This window comes from Carassius gibelio, chromosome B23 (genome assembly GCF_023724105.1).
Source record: "Carassius gibelio isolate Cgi1373 ecotype wild population from Czech Republic chromosome B23, carGib1.2-hapl.c, whole genome shotgun sequence".
NCBI lineage: Eukaryota > Metazoa > Chordata > Actinopteri > Cypriniformes > Cyprinidae > Carassius > Carassius gibelio.
In genome coordinates this window covers 10,074,703-10,100,807 of record NC_068418.1, presented here as the reverse complement: position 1 = coordinate 10,100,807, position 26,105 = coordinate 10,074,703, and the positions used below count along the sequence as shown (strand labels likewise).

General features: G+C 37.8%; 1 protein-coding gene across 2 annotated transcripts in view; it reads left to right on the top strand.

Annotated features, from left to right (window-relative positions):
* LOC128011552 (rho GTPase-activating protein 39) overlaps positions 1 to 26,105 on the top strand; it is a 61,485-nt gene that overhangs the window by 13,329 nt on the left and 22,051 nt on the right. The window contains exon 2 of one of the 2 annotated variants that reach the window (XM_052594066.1): positions 14,117 to 14,539. In XM_052594066.1, the coding sequence (XP_052450026.1) occupies positions 14,117 to 14,539 (423 nt within the window). Of the gene's footprint in view, positions 1 to 14,116; positions 14,540 to 17,328; positions 17,486 to 26,105 lie in introns of those variants that run through there. The other variant, XM_052594068.1, reaches the window with a different exon arrangement.

Below are 26,105 nucleotides of genomic sequence, written 5' to 3'. Positions count from 1 at the left end.
GGCAAATAATACATGCACCTCCAATTTCAGAGTGAAGAGCGGCACTGTGTTCATTTACACATGTACAGCTCATTATATGATGTTTCATTGTCTCTGAAACAAACTGGATCATAAGCTGTATGCATGAAAATAACACAGTGCTGCGCTTTATTCTGAAACTGGCAGTGAATATTTATTTCATTTAATCACAACCTCTGTGATCTGACCATGTCATTGACTTTGGCTTGAAAAGAGTCATGTAGGAATGTTCAGTGTGTGGAAAACCGCAGCTTCATCTTCTTTCTGTGTTGAAGAGAAGAACAAACGGCAGGTGTAGAACGAGATGAGGGGAAATGCTGAGGGGATGAGCTTTCTCTTTAAATCAAAGCACGCCGGGCTCTAAACATACGGGTTTGGTAATGAATAGTTATTTTGCTAGCTGTGCTCAGATGGGAGTTGGAGCAGCGGTGTGGTAATCCATCGTATATCTGCCCTGCTGAAACCCACCCAAAGTCCCCTCATGATTAAATCATGACTGGAATGAACTGCTGTGACCTGTTGCGTTCTTTCGTCCGCTTTCTCTTTGATGGATTCAGGCTTAAGAGTGATGAGTGTGAGAAAATGGCTAGACTTAAACAAATCATCCGAAGGCACGGCTGTACTTCTGCAGCCAGGAATGACTGAATGTTCTGGCAACATCTACACGTCCTCCTGAACTTCAGGCCAGACTCTATCTCTCTGTTTCACATTCTTCAAGATGTTTCTCTCTCTCTCTCACTCTGTTTATGGTCCGCACACGCTCTCCGTTCATCTTCAGACTCTTGTATTGCCCCTCATTCTCTATGAGGCCACACCATCGGCAGTTTAGGCTCATCTAGAGGAAACACATTTTGTCTAGAAGAGTTAGTCACAATCTGCTCTGGTTTTTCATCCTCTTTCCTGCTTTTAACAGCCCCCTGCAGAGAGATGTTCAGCTGTGTTTCTTCTGTTTTCTTCCCATCTCTCGCTCAGCATGCAGGCTTGAACTGTTGTCCAGGTTGGATGCTAGTCGGTGGTCCTTCACCAAGCCCCTTCTCTCTCCTCTCAATGTGTTTTTGCTCTTATGATGAGGAGAACTGTTTTACTTTCACAGGTCTTTTACGCTTGCATGAAAATGTTATACAAGCTGTTAAACAGTCACATTTCTATTCAGTCTAGGAGGTTTTATGGATTATATATCTTGGAGAAAAAAAGCAATCTGTAAAAATAGGGCTCAACTGTTTTAATATGAATGAATTCTCTATATTGGTTTTTATTGGTGTTTTACCTGTATTTTGAGTTTTGCACTTTATTGCATTGTGTTTATGGTTAATGTCTTTAAAATGAATGGATAACATCCTGGCAGAAACTTACCAGTTCTGCATGATTGGAAAATATATGGATGTTCATTGGCTAAAACTGGTTGGTAATTTATTGCTGATATAAAATTATATGCTGATTTTTTATTTTTTTTTACCGTTATGGGCTAATAAACAAAAAAAAAAAAAAAGTGAACTACGATCAGTCATTTTAAATGCCACAAGTGAATGTAGTCATCACAACACTATAAAGTGCAATATTCTGAGATTTATTGAAGATCACATTTAATAAGTATAATTTAAATTATTACTATTAAAATTAAAGGGTTTAAATGTTAAAATACTGTATAAGCATTAGCAGCGCAAGAAAATATTGCATATTCAATGGGGGAAAAAAAGCTCTTTAGCAAAATTTGACAATTTTTTATTTCATCTTTAACAGTGTTAAACTTTATTATCATATGTGTGTGTGTGTGTGTGTATATATATATATATATATATATATATATATATATATATATATATATATATATATATATGCAATGACGTTTAGTGTCCACACATCATGGTGCCTCCAGCTCATGTAATCATGCATAAAAAAAAAAAAAAAGATTTATTATGAATATCATGACCTTTGCCAGTCCACACACACACAGATATAACAGACTGATACACTGAATGACTAGGATGCATAAACAATGAATGGCAACAGCAGGTGCGCTTTCTCTTTTTGATCAAGCCGGGCTCATAAGGACACACAAGATTGTATTTCACCTACTGAATAAGCAGAGAGTGAGAGAGAGAGAGGAAGTTTCCTGAAGTCTGTTTACCCTCTGAGCTCCCCAGCTGGAGGCAGATGTGCTGTAAGTCAGCACATGTAAAAGTAAGAGAGTTCACACCTGGCCCTCTTCATCAAACAGGCGGTAATTAACCTTCATGATGACCTCTGTGTTTCTACAGTGATCTGTTTAGTGCACATGAACTTGCACATGTGCATGAGAAGGCTGGAGAATCAATCATTGTGAAGCTCATTCTGTGAGATTAAAGAGAAAAGATCAATCTGTTTTTGTTGTTTTCTTAAGATTAGTCTGAATAATCTTGCGCTCTGCCATGGTATGATGTAATTCTGGCTTAATTTGCATATCCTTCAACACACAAATGCATGTAAATACAGTCCATGTGGTGCGTTCAGTCCTATGTAAACCACAGTGGAGTGATGCAATAAGAGATGTGGTATGGAAAACAGATGATGGCCTTTTCATGTCTGAAAATCGAGCTCCAGAGCATCGCAAATGCTGTTGTCCATCATCTCCAGGAATCACAGGCTTTGGCAGCGTACTGTTGACCAGATACGGTCAAACACTGATATATTTAGACCTGGCTGGAGGTCTCTGAGAGAGTATCTTGTGAATTGTGTATCAGGTGAGCGTGCGTGGAAGAGACGGGAAGATGTGAAGAGGTCTTGGCATGGTGTGGACTCACTGGCTGTACATTTGGAGATGGACAGCTGGGAAAAATCTCCCAATTTTGATCATATGTTATGTTGTCTGTCATTTTGTGTAACTCTATGAAGTGTTAACATTCGCCAGAGTGGATTGGCCAGAGAGTTTGTCAGTTTGCTGCATTCATTGTAGGCTTCTAGAAGTTTCATATGTCAGTGGCCTTAATGAACAACTGATGGCATTAATTATCAGTCATACTTCTAACGCAAATTCATCAGTTATACTTTAAAAGGGTAGTTTACCCAAAAAAATAAAAGCAAGTTCTGTCATCCTTTACTCACCTTCAAGTTGTACATGTGGCATATGAACTTGAACTATAATGTTTATACGTATTTTATATAAACTGTGCCTAAGAACATGGTGATAAATGTGCAGATGACTTAATGATGAATATAATAATCTACAGGTGGGGTGTTATAACGGTGTAGTATTTCAGCTTTGAGATTGTGTTTGCAAAACATTGTGCAGGTGAATGGGTAATATAATACCATGGAGTACAAATTAGGAAAGTAAAGCAGGTTTTAAAAGCATGGTTGTGTTAAATGTTTACACCTTTTCTTTTAAAAATAGTTTAATAATAAGTGTGTGTGTGTGTGTGTGTGTGTGTGTGTGTGTGTGTGTGTGTGTTAAAGTAAGTAAAACATTGCAAAAACATGTTAATTGCATGAAAAGGTTTATGCTTATTTGATGACAGTTTAATAACAAACTATTGTTATATATTAATTAATTGAATATATTTAGCTATATATAGTTAATATAATAATGTACATTTAGTAAGTAAATCAATAAAAAAACATTGATTAAATATTAAATTATTCATACTTTTTATTTGATAAACTAAAACAGTAAAAAGTAATTATTTTAATTTTAATTATGAATTATTTTGAAAGTAAAAATTAATACTAATAATAACAACCAAGGAATGTTTAAGGGGGGGGTGAAATGCTAATTTGCACTCAATATCCTGTTAATCTTGAGTACCTATAGAGTAGTACTGCATCCTTCATAACTCCAAAAAGTCTTTAGTTTTATTATATTCATAAGAGAAAGATAGTCTGTACCGATTTTTCCCGGAAAAACACGAGCGACTGGAGGCGTGGCGTGTGGGCGGAGCTAAAGAATCACGAGCGCCAGTAGGCTTTTGCGTTGAGAGCATGTGGAAGCTGTGACATTACCGTGAGGAAAAAAAAACATCATCCAAAACAAACCATGGCTTACAGTCAGATTCAGCCGTTTATTTATGATCCAGAATCAGATCCAGAGGCTGAAACTGAACGAGAGCAGCAGCAGCAACGACTCGCTCCGAGCGGGGCTCGAACCCGGGTCTCGGCATGGGAGGCGGACGCACTAACAAGGAGGCAGAGATATCTGAAGCAGTTTTACTCACCGCCTGCGGTTCCAACACACAATCGTGACCCTTTTTCGTTGGGACTGCATTATCCTTAAGAAATAAACGATACGCAAATCCGGCGTCAAACTGGGCTTTGTTTGTAAAACAAGCATCTTCGAAATGCAGGGAACAAACACAAACACTTGCACTACTCCGTTGATGCTCTGTAAAAATAAACTCCATCCACTGGTCCCTTAATGCTGTTTTTTTTTGGTAATCTGTGCAGGGTTGTCTTGCTCTGGCAACCAAAAACACACTTCTTTTGTGACATTTCGCGACGCTCTCGCTCTGATCAGTGAAGTCTGTTGTGCTCTCAGTGCTCTGCTATACGGGAGCACGCTCTTCCGGCAGAAGTGCCTCAGGACCCATATAAGGAAATTCCGCTCCATCTAACGTCACACAGAGCCATACTCGAAAAAAACTTTCCGAAACTTGTGACAAACCGGAAGGAGTATTTTGGGAACAAAAATACTCCTTCAAACGTACAACTTAATTTTTGAAACTTTGTCCATGTTTAGCATGGGAATCCAACTCTTTAACAGTGTAAAAAACTCAGTATGCATGAAATAGCATTTCACCCCCCCTTTAAATGAAACAATATTAAATTATTTAAAGCAATTTATAGCAGTATAATACACATGAATATAATAATATACATACAAATGATCACATGAAATTTTTTACACTTTGATGCAAATTTTAAATGTCTGATCAAATCTGTTTTTTTGTTTGTTTTTTCGTTTTGTTTTTTGGTGTGTTCAGCTGCTGCCTGGAGAGTGTGCTTCTACAAACATGAGAAACATTAAGAGCTGCATTCTTTCTTTGTAAAAGTTTAACAGTGCAGCATGTCAGATATGAATAACCACACACTCACACTTTGGGGTTTTCTGAAGGGTCTCTGTATTGGGTTTTAAAAGAAAAGTGTGAGAGTTTCATTTTTATGAGATTTGTTTTAGATTTGAAGGCATTTTTGTTGAGCTCTGGCCCGTGAGTGTATTCTCTGTGTTAGTAGTGAACTGCAGCAGTGTGCCATCGAGCAACACTCCAACCTCACTTTTCATCTCTTACCACCCATTTGTTTTACAAGCGGCAGGTTGGTTCTTGTAAACGGCTCCGCCCTTTACAGAAATCACACACACACACACACACACAGCAGCAGTCCAAATGGCTGGAGGTAATTGAATGGCTGCCTGTGGAGACGTTTATTGACTTTCACAGTGGTGTGAATGAACTAAGCCAGTTAGGGAGTGATGGAAGATCGACCAATCACAAAAGCCCAGTGTTTGGTCAAGACCAATCAGACTGGTTCATAACGAACGGCTTGTCAGATTATGGAGCAGTGTCAGACAGGTTTTGTGAAGGAATGACTGGCTAAATAGAGATAAATACATGCAAAATTTTATATTTAGGTTACTTCAGATTTTTAAATGTTTGAAGTGTAATAAAATTGTCAACATTTATAGATCGTCATGACTTTTTGCACAATTCCAATTTGTTTTAAGTCTATATTATCCATTCAAAATAAACTGTTTATAATAAACCTTTTGTAAAAAAGATTGATTGCTCAGACTGAAAAGCTGTCATGCAACAAACTGATCAACAGAAAAAAAAAAGCATGTAAGCGCTTAAATCCAATGATTTTCTCTCAATTTGATTTAAACACACTTTTGTTTGCATCTTTCAAATGTGTGCGTATTCACGCCTCACGTCTTCTGAATTGGTTAGTGGTGGAGGAGAACAAATATTTAGTATTTGCTAAAAAGTGCTTCCACCATGTATTCAGCTCTCTTTTTAAATCTACCATCAAGGTAAAAACAGCAGTTATCTTTCATCTGGTTCTGAGTGTGTCAGTTGGCTGCTGAATGCATGTAATGCACATGTGAATGAATATCAGAATGCAGTGTTTCAGAATCTGAAATCAGACTGAAACATACCGAATGCTGTCCATTTTAGTTTTGGACTTTCATTGTATGGTCAAAAATGTTTGAACTTCAGCTCTAAGCTCACTATTAATAGTGAAACTTGCCTTAACAAGCACCATTAAATCTACTTTAAACCGGTTTCATCATGCCAGTAAAATTTATTTGCATCTTGAAATTTAAAACTGAGCAAGGTTGGATCAGAGGTGTGGCCGCGTGCCTCAGGTCTTGGCTTAAAAGACTATTACTCTTTGTTTGAACATCACGCACGCACACACACACACACACACAGAGTTCTGGCAGTGACACACAGTTCAAAGTGCTCTTCTCTGGAATGTCATGCAGGTGTCCTTGGAAGTGAAGGAGTGGATAGGGATTGCCCTTCAGTCACATAGTACAGCAGTAAGCATTCCTCTCCTCTAGACCACACACAGCGCTCAGATCAGACACACACACACACACACACACACACAGCCTTCATAATCTGAAGCGATCTGGCATTCCACACACTCTTAAATGAAAAGTGGTTTGATCTTGCCAATCACAACCCAGAGATAAACCTTATGACGGTTCCTCTGGCATCCATCATATATCTTTCTTATGGCAATGGGTGTATGAATGCTGTTTACATAATGTAGAGAGAGAGGAGTTTATGCTTGATTTGCACAACACAAAGCGTGTTAATACACAGTTCACTGGTAAAGCAGGCTGGTTTGATTCCACTTTCTTTGGCGACACACAACATACCTGACAGAAATGTAAACACTCACAATATCATCTTTCCAAACCGTACCCACAATGCACTTCTGACTGCATGTCATATCCCGTATTCTCGTTATGGGAAAAATCACAGGGCAACGTCCAGGTATAGAGAGAGAAAGAGAGAGAGAGAGATAAAAAAATAAAGTAAAACGCTACAGATGTTGCAGATTTTAGTGTGTGGGTTAGGTTACAATATTTATCTTTGTAATAAACAATAGGTGTATGTGTATGTGTGTGCGTGTGTGTGTGGAGAAGATTTGTTTCTGCTGTGATGTCATAAGGTAAGGTCAGCAAGGTTCATTCAAAACCGAGGCAGATGGCCTAGTGTAAAATGCTGTGTGTGTGTGTGTGTGTGTGTGTGTGTGTGTGTGTGTGTGTGTGTGTAAGTGCTGTAGTTTGTGTTTATTTACATAATGTGAAGTGTCTAGTGACTACAAAAGTGAGAAGAACAGGTGGTCCTGTTTCAATTACCTTATAACGCAACATCTCACACCTACTGCTTTACCTGCTATAGAGGGGAAGCTATACAGCTGTCGGTGTGCTGTATTTGGAAACCACTGACATTTTTATAAAGTGACATTCATTCGCACACTGAAGTGTTACGTGAGTCAGCTTTACCTGTGGGACGGTCTGTCTGGCTTTGACTCGTGAGATTTACACGTCCCACAGGTAATGATTTGGCCATCTGAAGGCATATCCTCCTGAAAAAATAAATCACCTTCACGAGCAGTGTTTGTTAGACTGAGCATCCTAATTCATGTAAATGGCTTTCCTCCCGTCTGCCTCTAGTGTTTTCAGAGGTACTTGTCAAGTGTTGTCATTTTGTGTTTCATTTTGATGAGAGGAGGTAGTATTCCAAGTGCACACAAAGGATCCTGGACAGAAATGTTTAAGAGTGTGGGATAACAGCGCTCCAGCCGATTTTAAAGCGATCAGGTTGAGGAACTGACAGAATCACCATAAAAACACTGTAAAAGAAGTCCTTGCAATTTGTGTACAGTATTTCAAGTCTTCTGAAGTCTTCTGATGTCTTATCAGCCTGACTTTTTGGGCTTCATGCCAAAGCATTGAAGCATGGATTTTATTTGTAATATATTTTAAGGTGCATTTTAAATGAATGGATCAGCACAGAAATAGAGTGCCATGTGTGACTCAGACCAAAGCGTAAATCATTATTCTTTGTTAATCTTCCCCTCTGCTAAAGCTCTTAAATCTCATTCACATCCTTGTTTGGATTCAAAACTGAAACAAGTGTAATCCAGCATGCAAATTCATGTTGGTTTAAGCCAGTCTTTACAGCAGGGTGTGTTGTCAAATTAACAGGAACCTTTCATGCTTCTAATGTTCATAGTTAAATTAAGCCAGATGTAGAATAAAAAGAAGATAAATTCATTTGATAGATACTGTGGTTACATGAGTGTTTACACACTCATATGCATATGCTGCTTCCTTAGCGTGCAGCTTCCAGCCGTGACCACAGAGTAAACAAATCAGATGCTAAACTCATCTGATCCCAAACAGTCACAGGGGCGTCTGAGCATCGCTCTTCATGGAGGAGTGTGTTGGAGGATTAAAAAAAGCCCTAACATCCTCAAACAGTGCTGCCCGTCATCATCCAGAGATCCAGCCCGTTCTTCCCTCAGCACACTGATAAAGTTTGATGACAAGTTGCCCTGGGAAGAGGCACAGCTGTGGAGCTGGAGGGTGATTTGCATGTTTACTGGTGTGTGTGTGTGTGCGTGTGTGTTTGCTAGCACTACACACTGTCAGAGAGCACGTGTGTGTGTTCCCCACTCCTCCCATGCTTCCTTTGCTCTTTAGGAGAGAGAGATAAGGATAGAAATAGACTTGTCACTTACTGCGACCGTTTGAAATACACATTCAAAAAATGTGGTGTGGGTTTCCCAGCAGTCGTTTACTCGAAGGCTTTATGATACTGGATATAATTAATGTGTTGGGCACTTGGGCCGTGTCCTCGTGTCAGGCCCTGAGAGCCTGCTGTTTGTGTGCAGACCACAGAAATGTAAGAAAAACAGTCACGTAAGAACACATTCACACTCACTAAAATAATCACAGCAGGTGGTTTCTAAATATTTGCTTTTCAGCTTTAGATTTTTCAGGAAATGATTGGTTGGAGGTGACTATAATATTTAGAGAAGCCATGAAATTGCATGATGCACCAAGATAAATGTTTTTTTAATTTAAATAATAAAATCAAATATAATATGTGTTACTGAAACAAGGAGTTCACACAAATTTAAATTATTTCGTTTATTTATCGAAATGACTGTGTAAAATGTGTTATGTGGCAAAATATTATTATTCAATTTAACTAATTAAAAATTGACATATTTTAATCATTTCTTATTTGAAAAATTAAATTACACTACATTTCATTAAATTAAACTTTAGTGCCTGAACTTACTGTTTCAAGAGAAAATGTCAAAATAGGAAAATGTAAAAATAAATTGATGTGCCAAAATATATATTTTTTAAATAAAATATTTTTTATTACATTTAATATCACATATTTCTTATTTTATTATTATTATTGTTATTATTTATAAATTACTCCATTCAGTCTTTGTTGTTCCCATAACTCTTTGTATCTATGTTATATAATTATATAATTATCTGGACCAAATTAATTTGCATATAAAAAACACGGAGTTGCATATAAATATTTAATGAGTCTTAACAAAAAACAGGTCTCAGAATAGTCAAATAAAATTCTAATAAATTCTCTGGTGCAAACATGTATATGCATGTACAGTAACAGCAGCTTGTCTCTCATTGTCTGCATGTCTGAACATGTTCAGAGGACTGACCACATACATCCACTGAATCTCATATGCAGGCGAGCATTTAACACAGTTTCTCTAACAAGATAAATGTCCGTTAATGACACTCTGACCTCTTCTCACAAAAGGCAAGCAAAGACAATAATAAAGCCTGGGATATTTCCAGGCTGTTTTGTGGCAGTGTCAAAAGGGCAAGCATGTTTTTCTTTGAAGCACACACAGATACAAAAGCGCATGTGAAAGTTTATACTGAGTTTTTTTTCTCCAGCTCAATACAGTCTTTATCTAGTCAGTGGGTACTGGTGTATATCTCAAACAATACAGCTCTGTTTTCATCGTGCGACTCTAAGATTTCTGTTGGCCAGAAAGTTTCAGAACCCTCCACATGTTTTTCTGTGATTAATTTACCTGGAAACATGTGCATGAACTACAAGTAGCCCAAACAAGCACCAATTAGACATAATACATCCTCAATTTATTGCAACACATACGATGCCTCTCAACTGTAATAAAGCGATTCAGCATTTTATAACATGACTGATGAAACTGCATCTGGTTTATTTGATAAAATCCCAGGGTTTCGTAGGGACTTCTGAGTGATTGATGATAACATGCTTCTGCTTAAGTGAACTTAGTAATGACCGCTTTCAAAACATGCTTCATGAAGCTTCGAAACCTTTGCGAATAATTTGTTTCCGTAAACAATGCTTCATTACGTCTTAACTATTTCTAGGGGGCGACCTCAATGCATGAATTATACATTTGTTTGCATTTTAATGATACATTTGTATAATATAAACAAAAACTTCTAGTTAGTAGTCTCTTAATGGCCTGATAAACCAAGCTCTCCATTAAACGTACAAAACAAACCCTGCAATTTAATACAATAAAACACATTATACACTTATTTAATAGCATAAGATTTGTTAATTGCATGTAATAGATTACAGTTTCAATAAAACATTAGCTGTTGTTTTATAAAACAGGTGTTTGTGAATACTAAGGCTGTTTTCATTGCATTGATTTAATTCGGATAAGCAGATGAGCATTTTGAGAATTTGGAAACAGTTGATCATTTTTGCAGTGCGTTTCGAAAAGATGCAAGATTCGAAAAACTTAAAATGCTTCTCCCATCACTAACTGAGCTGTGCATGGCGTCTAAACACATGGAGAAGGGCACTTCTGGTGCATTTGACTCATAATTACAATATCAAGGCGTCACGTTATATAGGTCAGAGCAAGGTGGTGATTTAGCTTTTATTTTTTTATGTTTTTATTCACTTTATTAAGGTGGAATAAATGTAATCGTCATATAATCTATCGTAATTGTGCGATACAATCATTTGAATCCAATTCTGAAACGATAGGCTTAAACAAAGTGCAGTGTTTCTGTTTCCCACTCAAGACTTTGTGGTGCAGCTCATGTGCTTTCAACTAATAAATACGGTTTCCCAGCATGACTTGAATGCACTGTTAGTCACACAGATCACAACAGCTTTTATGGTTTTCTGTGTGTCATCATCTCACAGACTCCTTTTCTCTACCAACACGTGCCCTTTAGCACAAAGGGTTTCTATTCTCGTCCTTTGGTCACATGAGTGTGGGGGTCAGGGGCTTGTGGTCAGGTTTACAGGGCCACTATGAGCTCACTGCTGACCCCCAAACATAGCAGATGGCCCTTACTGTGCATGCTGGGATAGGGTAGGGCTCACGACTCACTGTCCTGGAAAGACCCTCACAGTGGAGGTAGATATCTCACACACACACACACACACACATGCTTCTTCTCATGTAGCCTCCTTGAGTCAGAAGAGGAAGCTGCACACATCCAGAGTAATTGTCCCAGCTTTGTGGATTTGGATCTCAAATCGTTGACTTCATGACTTCAGCACAAGGTGAAGTGTGACATAGATGTGTGCGAGGGTCCCTACAGGTACAGTCTGATGCTGTTTGGTGTTTTGGTGCGAATGGGACGGTGAATAGTCGAAGCATGCTGGAACAGTTCGGATTGCTTTACTTTATTTGGATTGATGTGTGTGAAGTACTGTCTAAGTACTGGACTGTTAATACAATAATAAGAGCTTTTACATATGTAGTCTTAAGGTCATATTTTTACTGTAATTTCCAGTAATTTCAATATAAAAGCAGATTTAGTTTGAATTCAGGTTTTTCATGTGAATTCACAATCAGAAAGCTTCACTTCGTACATTGCTTCACTATTGACAATGGATGATATAACTTTTGGTAGACACTGAATTTTTCACTGAAATATTGATACAACCTTTTACATATTGCATGCTTAAAAATTTGCTGTAAGAGATGAACAGTAGTGGGTTATTGGTAAAATGGTTCGGATTGATATCCCTAGTTTTGCTGTGTATGCAAACACACTACTGATTTGCACATGTCTGTTTATATTTTCAGAGCAAAATTGAACCGAACCTCAGTTATTTAAAATGTAAAGTGATTTCCTTTTTAAAAGCTATTAGTTAGATTGATAGTTATTGACATTTTGTTGTACATGCATTTGATGGGGGAATAAAATTGCAACAACAACAACAACAAATGACAGTTAGCCATAAGCTTTATTTGGTATCATCTAAATTAATTGGTTTTATTTAGTTCAAAGAAATTATTTAATATTTAGGAAGATTTTTCCCTATAATAAATCTAAATTGATAAATTGTTTGGGTGACTCTAAAATGAAAGCAATTAGTTAATACAAAAATCTAAATTCAGGCATCATTTACTCACATTCATGTTTTTCAAACCTGCATGAATTAATTTCTTCTGTGGAACATAATGGAAGATATTTTGAATGCAAATGGGAGTCGGTGCTCACAAAAATTCTTCAAAATATCTTATTTTATGTTCCACAAGAAGAATGAATCTCTTACAGGTTTGGAGTGACATGAAGGTGAGTAAATGATGACCATTTTAATTTCTGGAAATAGATTCATGTTTAGGATCACATTTACAGTGTAGCTTTGTTGTTGTGTGCCATGTTTGGGTTGTTGTTACAGTGGCCTCTGTGTAATCAATCCCAGAATGCATTAGGTTTCTAGAATGCAACAGGTGCAATTCAGGTTTTTCCTTTTGGCTTGAACTGAACAGGTGCTTTCTAGATGTTTCTCTGAGCCATGTAATTCCTGTAACAGTTTAACGTGTCAGACAGTGCTCTAAAGCAATCTCAGAGCTGATATCTGTTTCCTGTGCGTCCTGTGTGCAGTTGGCCATCTGTAGTAGAGAAAGATAGCTTTGTTGTAACTCTTAGTGAGGGAAGATTAGAGCAGTGCTGAGGAGGCAGAGAGCCAGATTCCCGATCTATGTCCCATCACGAGTCCATGCTCTTGTCTCTGGGCCGTGTGCCCAGTCGCCCCTGATCAGTTCTGGCTCTGAAAGCCCATCTGACCTCACATTCAGCAAAGCGGTTTCACTACATTTTCAAAAAAACTGACTGTGGAAAAAAACCTCGCTTGTATGTATGTCTGCATCTCCAGTGTTGATGACCAATCCCAAGAGATGAGTGATCGATGCTGCAGGTTCATCATATGCATGAGTGTGTGTTGAGTTTGAACCATGGCAAGTCACTGTAAGTTGAAAGGTTTTTGGCTCACACCTGCACCCTCCTGTTTCTTTTGTGGAGGCTGCATGGAAGTATGTAGCTCCACATTTAAGAAATCGTTATTTCAATAAAAAGACATTAAATGTGGAGTGTCATGCAGGGAATTCTGGGAATGTCAGTTTACAATTTTCACTGTAAATTATACAATGACTTTTCTTTTTCACTTCCAAAAACTGTACATTTAAAAGTATTTTAACGCACAATTACCTTAAATGAAAGGTTAGATCTATCACAGTTACTCCCGGTTTTTCCCTTAGTATTTTCACAGTCTTTTAATGTTCAAATCATGATTATTTTTATTTACAGTGAACCCATTGCAAATGTTCCCCCACGCAGTAGTGGACCCTCATGCATAGTAAGCAGTGTCGAACAGCCGAGTCAATGAGTCAGAGAGAGAAAAGTGGAAAAGTGTAGCTTAGCCATGGAAATAAACCTCTGAACTTCAAATAAACGTGATTAAACCAGGCTCCGTCCTCCACAGTCCCTCAATCACAGGTCTACATCTGTAAAAGGGTAAATCTGTTGAGCTAAAACACATGGATTAGATGTTGCAGGCAGGCCTATCTTCTGAATATCTCATTAAGATACAATTGCATTTTCTTCTGCTGACCTGAGCTGAACCTCCACTCTCATTTTACATTTGCTTTTGTTCAAATCTTGTTTATCTCACAAGCTGGGGTTTTCTCACACTGCGTTTTTGTTATAAACAAGCTGCACTCAAACCCACTTGCTTGATTGTCTGTACAGACTGCACTATTTGACTCATATCCTGACTACGTTAGCCATGTGTCCTCTCTCTAGGTCTGACTGGGTGGAGATCTTGGAGCCGCGCACGAGGGAGCGCATGTATGTCAACCTGCTGACCAGCGAGTGCGGGTGGGATCTACCGCCCGGTGTCCCGGTCCGTCAGTCAGACGGCAACCAGTGGTGGGAGCTTTTTGACAGCAATAACAATCGGTTCTACTACTACAACTGCACGAGCCAGCAGACGGTCTGGCATAGGCCTAAAGACAGTGACATAGTGCCTCTAGCGCAGCTCCAAGCCATGAGGAGGAGCTCTGAGGAGCTGAGGGGTCAAGGGAGGATCCAGAGAGGTCCGGCGGATGGCAAGCAGACACCCCAACCTGGACTGGGGTCTTCTTCACTGGAGCAGGAGAGTGGGAGGGAGACGCCATCGTCCAGGGGTAAAGGAGACAGCTTTGAGAGAAGGATCCAGGGAAATAGGTGAGGATGTGTGGAGCACTTGACAAACTTGTTATGGTGGCAGTTTAAGGGAGAATAATGATTTGCTCACCCTTGTGTCTTTCCAAACCTGTGTGACTTCATTCTTCAGTGTTTCAGTGTCCATCCATTGTGTGGTGTTCTGCAGAAGAGAGTCATACAGGATTGAAATGACCTGACTGTGATTAAATGATGACACATTTTCCATTTTTGGATGAAAGAGCTCTGCTCTCTGTGACGGAGACGTTGATGTGTTTAATGGTTCGATGGGATTAATCCCAGGGACTGCGTTTTAATCTGTCTCAGAAGGTTATAATGTGCTTTCAGATTAATCGCTTAATCTCAGCAATTTGCCGTTTTGTCTTGACTTTCTTGCTCTTGGCACTTTCACACTAGAGCTTTTTGGCTTTTGGAAGTTTGGTTCACTTGTAACATGCAGTTAGGAACGCAGCGTGCACAACCTGTTTCACCAGTTTTGTAATGAGCAATGTTTATTAAACTGCCAACAGAAGAGGATCTTTAAAGAGATCCTCCAACAAAATAAGAACTAGATGTTTAACGTTTGAAAATGAAGAAATTAAGACATGAATATTGGTATTGTAACAGAATCAGAATCTTCATTAAAGCTGCAGAAGGTAACTTTTGTAAAAATATGTTTTTTACATATTTGTTAAACCTGTCATTATGTCCTGACAGTAGAATATGAGACAGATAATCTGTAAAAAAAATCAAGCTCCTCTGGCTCCTCCCAGTGGTTCTATTGCCATTTGAAGAAATTCATCCGCTCCTGGTAAGAAACAACCAATCAGAGCTGCGGTCCGTAACTTTGTTTGTGTTCAAAATGTAGAAAAATGTATATAATAAGCGAGTACACCATGAATCCATTTTCCAAACTGTTTTTAGCTTGTCCTGAATCACTAGGGTGCACCTATAATAAGTGTTTATATTCTGACTATTTTAGATTGTTTCGGGGATACCGCGGCGGAGTAACCCAGTACCGTTGTGATTCTTCATAGACATAAACAGAGAGAAGTAGATCCGGCTACGATGTTCTTCCACAAGACGCAAGCAGTTCTGTTTATTAACCGCTAGAGCGTCAAAAGTTACCTACCGCAGCTTTAATTGCTCAAATATGATTGTGAATATCAAATCGAAGTTTTTTTTCTTCTCTTCACATGCTACATCCTCTCTCTTTTGTATACCCCATCATGACAGTAGTTTGTGGGATTGCGCTTGGATAGCTACAAGCATTTGTGTTCCCTTTATTAAATGATGAACTCCGAGAATGAATATATCTGTCATCGGAAGCCATGGCTTATTGGATAAGATCTTACCTGGTCTGACACACACATGATGTCACACATTGGCTTTCTGGGTCAGCCTCGTAGACTCTTTGTGGGTAAAAATAGCATGCAGGGTCTGTTCTCCTAATATTTTCTTCATTTTGGACTCTTGATGCTGTTTTGGCACAGATAGACTGTTAAGTTGGTTGAGTGCCAGCTACTGAGAACACTGCATGAGAGAGAGAGAGAGAGAGAGAGAGAGAAAGGTGCCTAGAAGACTCCTCTAACAAAATCAGCCTTAAATGGTCACACACTTTTCCTTGTGTGAAACACACGCCCGTTAACGCACCCTGGAATGCTCTTTCTGTGCCGTACTTTAAATGCTGTGTTAATACCTGTTTGCTAATTGTAGCTTCTTGGGTGGGACACCCTCACACACACTTCCACCCATTTAAACTTCAGACCCGTTGGTTTTTCAGGCAGCAGATTTTAGCGGCACAAGTTTTGTTGTTTCTTTTTCTTTTTAGGTTAACTATACCATTCTCATCCAGTGTTGTTATTGTTAACTAAAACTAAAAATATTAAAATATTTTCAGTAATTTAAAATAAAGCTGAAATAAAATGAATTATACTTATTAAATATTTAATATAATCAAAATTAAATGGAAATTAAATGTTAATACCAAAAATTACTAAAACTGGCATAAAAATAAATGCTATGAAAACAAATAAATACTATAATGCTCTATTTATAATAAAAAAATATTTTTCTCTTTTTAAAATAAATAAAATGTAATGTTGTTTTGATGACAAACTAAAATAAGTTAAAGTGCTAAAATGACTAAAACTGACATTTAAAAAAGCTAAATAGAAATATTAAAAAACGAATAAAAATTATGAAAGCAGATAAATAAAATTCTAAATAAAAACAGAAAAATATGAGTAAATTATATAGTGGTCTGTTAATAATAATGCATTTCTCAAACATTCTTTTTTGCATGTTTTCGCATCATCTTTTTCTTGTGTGAGTTATTGTAGTTACCTAAAACGAAACCCAAAATCATAAAATTTAGTTACTTTAAAATTAAAATAAATGTTGGTAATAAAAATGTATAATGTCTAAGGGATTTTAAAATCATAGTGTAGTTGTTTGTTGTGTGAGTTTTACGCTGTAAAAAATAAATCCATAAAATAACAGAAAAAGTACTGGCAGCTCTTTACATACGACATTATCTGTTAATTTTACAGAGATTTCTGTTAAATCTAAAACACAATGCATTGAATGAAGTGCAAAATTCAAAAGACTGGCAAAACAACTGTAAAAATAAAAATTCAGAAAAATTCCTTCAAATGAAACCGTATATTGTGCCCTGTTTTTGCAGATGTTTTTTAGAGTGTATGAGTATGTGTTTGTCACACGCTAGTTCTCAGGAAAGCAAATTAGCAGCTCACACTCAATTAAAAGTAGGGCAAGTGTTCCAGCTTGAACATATTTTTGGAGTGTGTGTGTGTGTGTGTGTGATGCAGCTAGAGGACATCCAGTGCCAGCTGCCGTCAGAAGGAGTGTAGCCCAGTGACGCTGAGCTGTTTTTGGGTAGAGGTCATGGAGGAAACCTGGTTCTCTATAGTTGAAAACGTGTTTCCTGTCCTGTGGACGTCAGAAAGGGTAAGAGCTCTACTCTCGAGGGGTTGTTGGGCTGTGTTTTACCTAGTGAGCTGGTTTGGATAGCAGCATTTGGGTATCGTTAGCCAAGTTCTCAATGTTGAAATGTTTCAAAGAAACACTTTGAACACAATTTGAAACATGCATATGATGTCCAAAAATGCTATCTAGGCAGGTTTTGCTTTAAACACCTCATGTGGATTTAAATTAGAGTCATGGGGTATTTGCTCTTTAGGAAGCACTGTCTGCTGTTCTCCACCATCTGACTGTGTTAGCTCATGTCTGTGTGTGTGTATCCTTGGGTTAATCGGGTGTTGGTATCATGGGGGGGGGGGGGGGTTGGGAGCTCTTCCCCATCGCGTTTAACATATGGGCCATCTCCCTGGCTTAAAAAGTCAATGTGTGTGTTAATTTTTTGTGGTCCCCATTGGCTGATTTATATTTCTGTGTCGAACCTACGTCTTAAATCGTAGCCTATGCTGTAGCCTGACGTGCACCTCTCCTTAAAACAAACAGCGTTGGACCGCCAGCGCTGAGATTGGTCTGCTAGAACCCCTCCCTCCATATGTACTTGAGTTGATGTGTTCATGTGCAGAGTCCAAACAGCTGATGAAAACATCACAATGATCCACACCACTCCAGTCCATCAGTTAATGTCTTGAAAAGTGAAAAGTTGTGATTTGGAAGAAACAAATTCATAATTAAGGAGTTTTAACTGTGAACCATTGCTTTTTCGGGAATTTTCAGCAAAGTTACATTTTTGGGAGAACTATTCCTTTAACAATCTTAACTGGCAAGACTTGATTGGTTGATTGGCATGCTGGTGAACAGCATGAAACCTATTGAGCCACCTACCTAGACAGCATTTCTGGCCATCATATGCTCACTTGCTATTTCTTGAGACACAGATGCCATGTCCTTGGACAGTACAAACAAAAAGTTGCATTTTCTAAATTTTGCAGGCCAAAATTATTGCATTTGCTGATTTTTCTCAAAAATTGCAATGATGTTTGCTGTATTTTTAGTGGTTCTTTGCAGTAAAACCTTTGCATATTATTATTATTATTATTATTATTATTATTATTATAAATATTATGTAATTTGTCTTGCTGACAATAAGAGTACAATCACGGCTGCTGCACGCATGGTTTGGCAGAATGCAAGCAAAGAGCGCTGCATTTATAATCTCTAAAAGACTTCTCAGTTCATTGCAATCTTTGTTATAACACAATAAATATATGCATAATTAATATTTCAGAATGTCTACAATCCGTGTGTTATAATGAGAGCAAGCGTGAGCATGCAAATGTCAGCACTGCATTTAAAGACAAGAACTCCAAAGCACTCAAATTGTAGTGAAAAGTTAAAAAGCCTTTATTGCATCACTGGCTTTATACGTTAAAACTCTTTTGGTGAGAGGTACATCTACGCTTTGCGGCTACATGCCTTCATCAGGGTGTGTGTAACCAACATCATCTCAGTTCATTTAACAGCAGCTAATTATTCAAATTAGAAACACCTGGTTACTCTATGTAGAGCAGCTAGAAGAAAGAAACACATTTCAAATTGATTCTTACATTTAGTGTGTAATGTGTTGAGTGTTAAGCGAGTATTCTCAGAATGGAGTCCTGCGACTCAGCTACTTGAGACAGAGGGAATTATGTCTTCAGTCTGTCTTTGTCACTCCCTCCTTCGTTCCATCCCTTTCAATCTTTCACTTCTTTTCTTTCGGTGAGGTTTCTCTGGTAAAGCGGATTGAGGTGGGCACCAGTAATCTGTCTCATACATTCTTGTGTTATGTGCTCCTGTAGAAGGCAGAAATCCCTTCAGATTAGCCCTGAGAATAAACTGGTTTAAAGCTTCATCCCCTCTTTCCCAGACGCATCCCAGCACAGAAAGACATGGAGATGAGAGGAGCTCAGCAGATTAAGAGAACAGTGCTTAAAGGCATAGTTCAGCCAAAAATAAACAATTAAGAAAAAGCTCTTTTATTGATCTTTTATTAGTTGCATGAACCAGTTTTACGTCAAGAGCTGACCGATGTTTTCAGGAAAGTAACAGCATGCTGGTTTGGATCGGCATGATAATGAAACGTTTCATGAGTAGTTAGATCTGTTTCTGTTTTCAGTATGTGGTACTGTACTTGATGTTTGAAGAACAGCCTGAGATCTGGTTTAATCTGTGGAGATCATCTGATGACAGACCGCCTCATGTTGGTGTTTTGTCATTGGTTTTATTTCTGTCTCTGGATCCATCATCCTGTATGCAGGTGCTTTAATGTGTCCTTTCAGATAGTGTCATCTTTTCCTCTGTGGGGCTGACGTTATATCTGACATGCTCAGTGGCACATGGTCTTTAGAAAAGAGGAACAGGTAAACTGTATGTTCACATGTGTCTACACGTGTCTGAGACTGAGACTCATACTAACCGGTTGGGATTTAAACAAACTAAAGATGTATATAGAGACCAGGATATCATTCATAATATCATTAATATTTTTTTTTCCCTGAAAAAATGTATTAATCTACTTTTAAAACCTGTAATGCAAACGCTAAATTCCAATGGGATGAGCCACACTGAAGAAGCCATTATAAATAAAACACCTGTGAGAGCACTTCTTAAATTATTGTGCCATGTTGCTTGCCATTTTCTGGAGGAAAATGAACTTACCGGGGTCTGACAGAGACGTGACAGTATGTGGAAATTTGTGTGCGATAAATTCAACTCTTCACGCGATCTTGTATAACATGAGCTTGTGCTATAAAACGTACTGTAAATAACCAACATATATATCACTCCGCCAGCGGCACTAACTTCAGCTGCAAACACTGGGAACAGAAATATGGGCAGACTGGTAATAACAGGAACACAGGTGAAGAAATGAAGGGAGGGATGGAAAAAACTGAGTGGTATGAGATCTTCTGCTAAAATGGAACAGGCAAGATTAGTAACATCTAGTACACACTAGTACTATTTACTCAGCAGTGTGTGGGCTGTATGCATGTGTGTGTGTGTGTGTGTGTGTGTGTGATTATAGGGCTGCAAGAGATAAAGGAAGAATCAGAGACAGAGGGCTAGTATACAACTCAAAGGACCACCCAGCAGGACACACACTCATGCTTTTTATACACTAAGGTCTGTCTTGGTAAACATGTTTGATGCCAGGGTGTCTGGAAAGCATTGAATTCTATTTTAAACTAATTATAAAATAGCATCACAGCCAGTAACACCGCTGATAATTTGGAGGCGGGGCTATCTGCTTGAGCATCTGATGTCATGCCAGGAAACCTGCTTTAAAACACTTTTTATAATTTTTTTCTTTTTTTTTTTGTATTAGAGGAGCAGATTTTAGCAGATTTTTCAGTGTTTTTCCACAATAAATTAGAAAGTCACTATTAAAATATCACTAATTTCATAATTATAAATAGGCTTATAGGCCTGAGCAATATGGGAAAAAAAATATTTTTTTCAGGACATTTGTTCTGTTCAAGATTTCATTTTTTTTACGTTTAACTAGTCAACTTAAAACCGTAACATGAACATGATTAAAGTAAAAAAAAAAATTACCATCTGGTTAAAGAAAGCACACATGAAGTTCACGAGGGTGATAAACCTTCAACAAAGGACTTGTTACAAATCTTTGTGGTAAAACATTACATTTGAATTAATCGATCAAATCTGAAAATTCACCCTACTCATAAGAAGCTGTTAAGCTGCTGTGGTCTTTAGAAAAATTAAAGGAGTCATAAACTGAGAAACCAAAATTCCCTTGATCTTTTGACATTTGAGGTCATTGTACTATAAAAGCATCTAGTAAGTTTCAGAACTCAAAACTTTGTCGTTAGTCTAAAAACAGCTTTTATTGAAGGCGGTCTGCCAAAACATTAGCATGTGGATTGTACGACTCTGTGATGTAATAGTGTGGATAAGCACCGCCTCCACAGATGATCATCAACGTCTGCACCTACAGTGCTGCCTGTTTAGCCCCGCCCACTGATTCATGCATGTAGGGTTTACGAGTGAGACGAGCGCGTAGGTCTATGCAGAAACCAAACTATAATCCGGCTCAAAATACAAGAAGTTTCTGTGCCATGCCAAGATGGAAAGACTGGAAAAACAGTCTTTGTATTGCCTTCCTTCTGATCGCAACGTTAGGAAAGAGGCAATGAACTTTATTTTTAATGAAGATTAAAAAAAGACTTCTAAATTATTATTATTTTTTTTAATGCAAAAGCTTGATAACATTATAAGTGGACCTCAGAGAACAGTACAAAATAAAAAAACAGAGACAGTTAGTGACCTCTTTAAAGGAGTAATAAAAGCACATTAAAGCTGCAGTAGGGAACTTTTGTAAAAATATATTTTTACATATTTGTTAAACCTGTCATTATGTCCTGACAGTAGAATATGAGACAGATAATCTGTGAAAAAAATCAAGCTCCTCTGGCTCCTCCCAGTGGTCCTATTGCCATTTGCAGAAAATCCAACGCTCCCGGTAAAAAACAACCAATCAGAGCTGCGGTCCGTAACTTTGTTTGTGTTCAAAATGTAGAAAAATGTATATAATAACGAGTACACCATGAATCCATTTTCCTAACCGTGTTTTTAGCTTGTCCTGAATCACTAGGGTAAACCTATAATAAGTGTTTATATTCGGACTATTTTAGATTGCTTCGGGGATACCGCGGCGGAGTAACCCAGTACCTTTGTGATTCTTCATAGACATAAACAGAGAGAAGTAGTTCCGGCTACGATGTTCTTCCGCAAGACGCAAGCAGTTCTGTTTATTAACCGAGCGTCAAAAGTTACCGACTGCAGCTTTAAAATCATTGTGATATTCATGACATGAATACATTTTAAATTGCCAGCCAAGTAATGTGGAATATATTATAGATATTCAATATATTTCCAAAGATTTGTTGAAGTTTGTAGGTTTCGAGTGACGTTAAGTGGTTCATTGAGTTCATAGAAACCCTCTCACTCAAGACCTACGTGTTTTAGCTGTCTGTGTTTATGCCCGTCTGAATACTTGCCATATTTTCCTCTTCAGTGGCACATAGCCATGAGAAATGCATGTCTTCACCATAGTACCCCTTTCCCGAGTGAGCGAAATGAAGGGAGACGGATGCATTACATTCCCCCGCCAAAAAAACCCTCGTCACGTGTGTAAGTTTTGTCTTGAGTGTCATCGTGTGATGTGCCAGCGTGAACTTAGCTCTCACATTGACAGAGGGGCGTGTCAAACTTTGGTGACATGCACACACTAATCTGTTTGTCCTGGGTCACATCAGTCATGGCCTCACAGAACGTAGGCCATTATCAGGAGGGCACTGCAGTATCACTGTCACAGCAACAATGGCTCAATTCCTGTCATCAATTTGCTGATCCTAAATTTGTTGTTATTTTATTTATTTTATTTTTTTTGCATGAGCAAAGACTACTAGTTTATTACTTTATTTCTGGAGGTCGTTGGGTTGCTATATTTTTATAATTTCGATAAATCAAACAGATGCTAGTCAGGATGCTTAAACAAACCGCAGTGTTTTGATAGCGGCAGAGTGTTTAGAGGTCTTGGTGAAATCAACCAACTAATCAACAGATGAATGCTTTATTTGTAGCTGTCTCTGCATGTTAAGATGGAATAGGAGAAAGTATTTTAATATTTAACAAATAATTTTACATTTTCACAAACATACACACTTCAGCTTAAAGCACCTGACAAATTTGTCTCCTCGTCAAGTAAACATTAACAGTACGAAGTTTATATATTGAATGAGTGTATTTTTGGTTGTAATTGAAATAAACAGAATACCATTTAATGAAAATTTTAATTTTAATCAAGTCCTTGACTTTGAGGTCTTCTTTATGCTAATATGCTCTTAAAAGTTGACAATTCACTTTTGTTTGTTTTTTTCATTTAAGGTGATTTTTTTATTTTATATAAATAGTTTAAAAATGACGTGTGTATAGAAATTGACATTGTATGACATGTGTATTTTCTAGACATGTGTATAGAAATCTATACAAAAAAAAAGAAACTAATATAAAAATGTTTGCAACAAGTGATCCTTCCCTTGTAAAAAAAGATGTATACTTATGTAGGAATAATTTTAAAAATAATATACTTTCACGGAAAAATATAATTTAAAATAATATACTTAACTATGAACCATATGTGTTTCATACCAGTGTTTCTGTAGCTCAAGTGGTAGAGCATTGCGTTAACAAGTGCAAGGTTGGGGGTTCGAATCCCGGGGAACACATGATAGGAGAATTTTGTTAGCCTGAATGCAATGTAAGTCGCTTTGGATAAAAGCGTCTGCTAAATGCATAATTTTTTATTTAATATGTAATGTTTTTTACACTTAAATGAACTGAAAATGCATTATACTGTTATTTAAATTTATTTTAAATACTGTTCACTAAACATTTATGGTAAAATAAAATGCATTTCTATTGTAACTTGAATGCCATTTATTAATATATTTGTACTTACTAGTTTGTAATGATAAAGTTCCAATTTAATACATTGAAATTATATTAACTTTAAATGTAATACTAAATAACGCAAGGCATTTGCCTGCAGAAAGAAGCAGTTTTGACATCTACTGTACCAGCTAACTTCTGAAATTAGAAAGAAAATTGTTTTTATCAAACCATTGTGTATGGTATTTTAGGTTCGCTCTGTTACAAAGTATTTTTTTCCCCCTAGACAAAATACTAACTATAATTTAGACAAAACACTAAACACCTATAGTACATCACAGGCATTTCTTTTGACAGCCATCTCTCTCTCTGTTGTAGGTTTTGAAGTTTTAGTGGTTGCTTATGCTAGCTAGCGTTAAAAATCGCAGCTGTTAGCTTGCTTTCGCTGTTTTTGTTTTGTTTTCTCTAAACCAAGAACTAAAAGCCATACGATAACAAGCTTGTTTTTGTTCCTCAACTATTTCATCCATCTCACAGTTCAGAGAAACTCTTCCTCTCGTCTCGCCCTGTCACCGTTTCTACCACGCTAATTAAAACGCCCTGACTGCTAACCCAATTTGACTCTCCATGACCAAATTGAGTTAGCTCACATTTCAAACGGATCTTAACTCTATTTTCCTCTTCCTTCAAATTCCGCGGCTTCAAACGTATTTTTCCCCTCAGAAGTTGTTGATGCAGTGATGGGGATGACAGAGAGCTCAGTATATGAAACTAAACACTGCGACTGCCAAATCGATTCTCCCACAGACACGTGTTGATGCGTGATTGTTATGGAGCGTGTTTATCAAATGTAGTGAGCGGTCTGGGATGGATAAGGGTGTGTGAGTGCTGCCATATGGAAAGTGGAGTATTTTCAGCTCACATTCCCCACATAAGGTCAATTAGGTCGGCCTTGAGGTCAAAGGTCAAAAGCTTTGACCTTGTGAAGTTAGATGAGGAAAGGAGAGAGTGATATACCCTCGTGTTCGGCCACACACACTCTCTGTCATTCTCATGTTTATAGGTTGGAATAATTGAGTATTTTAGTTGTACACTAGGTCTTTGCAAATGCACACTTACACAAACAAGCACATGCGTAATTTTATATACTTTATGTTCACAACATTCCAAAAGCATTAAATGCAGACCTCTCTTGCGATTCCATGCTTGACTTTCCCACGACAAAACCCTTTAGGACAACCCACCCCCATTCCCCTTCTCTCGCTCCATCTTTCTCATTCTCCTTCCCAAATAAACCTATTTTCTGAAGTGTTCTGTGGTAAATTAAGTGTCTGTGTGCTGTTTGTTTGGGAACAGTGTGTTTGGGGTGTGTTTTTGTGTGTGTGTGTGGGGGGGGGGGGGGTTGTGTGATGCTCAGACTCTGAAATCTCTGAAGTCACTCAATGACAGCTACACAGATTTCATCCACAACACAGCTGTATCTGTCTGTCTGCCATTTTATCTGTCCTTCTCTGCACCACTCAATTGCTAGTTATTAGGGGTGTAATGGTACGTGTATTCTTACCGGACCGTTTCGGTACAGGGCTTTCGGTACGATGCACGTGTGTACCGAATGAACGAATGCAATATTTTGTGTGCGGAACATAAGTACATTTTCATGTTTCCAAACGAACATATTAAGTGGTGGTAGTCTCCGCGTTCAGCGCAAATCCCGCGCTGTAGCTGAAGGCCGGCGACACACTGGCTGCTTGGCTTGAGCATGGCGGTTCTGCTGCGTGGCGTGAACGTGCGTTTCTGCTGTCTCGCATTTTCTCTGTCTTTACCCATCAGAATCGTGCCTGATGCGACGCTGGCGCGCTGCTGCTACTGTAGGTGACATAGAGGGAGACCGCTGACAGACCAGGATCTTGTCTTCACGACAACAATATCTATACTATATCTATATATATACTTTACTATATATATATATATATATATATATATATATATATATATATATATATATATATATATATTTTAAATATGAGCAGGCCTACAAGCTGGGATTGGTAATGCTGCACTGTAATCATAGTAATTTATTTATATTTTTCTTTATATTTTATTATATGATATTTAATAGAGAACTTTGCAGCAGTATTTTATTTCTTATTCTTTTTATATTTTATATATATATTATTAAAAAGTATTTAAAAAAAAC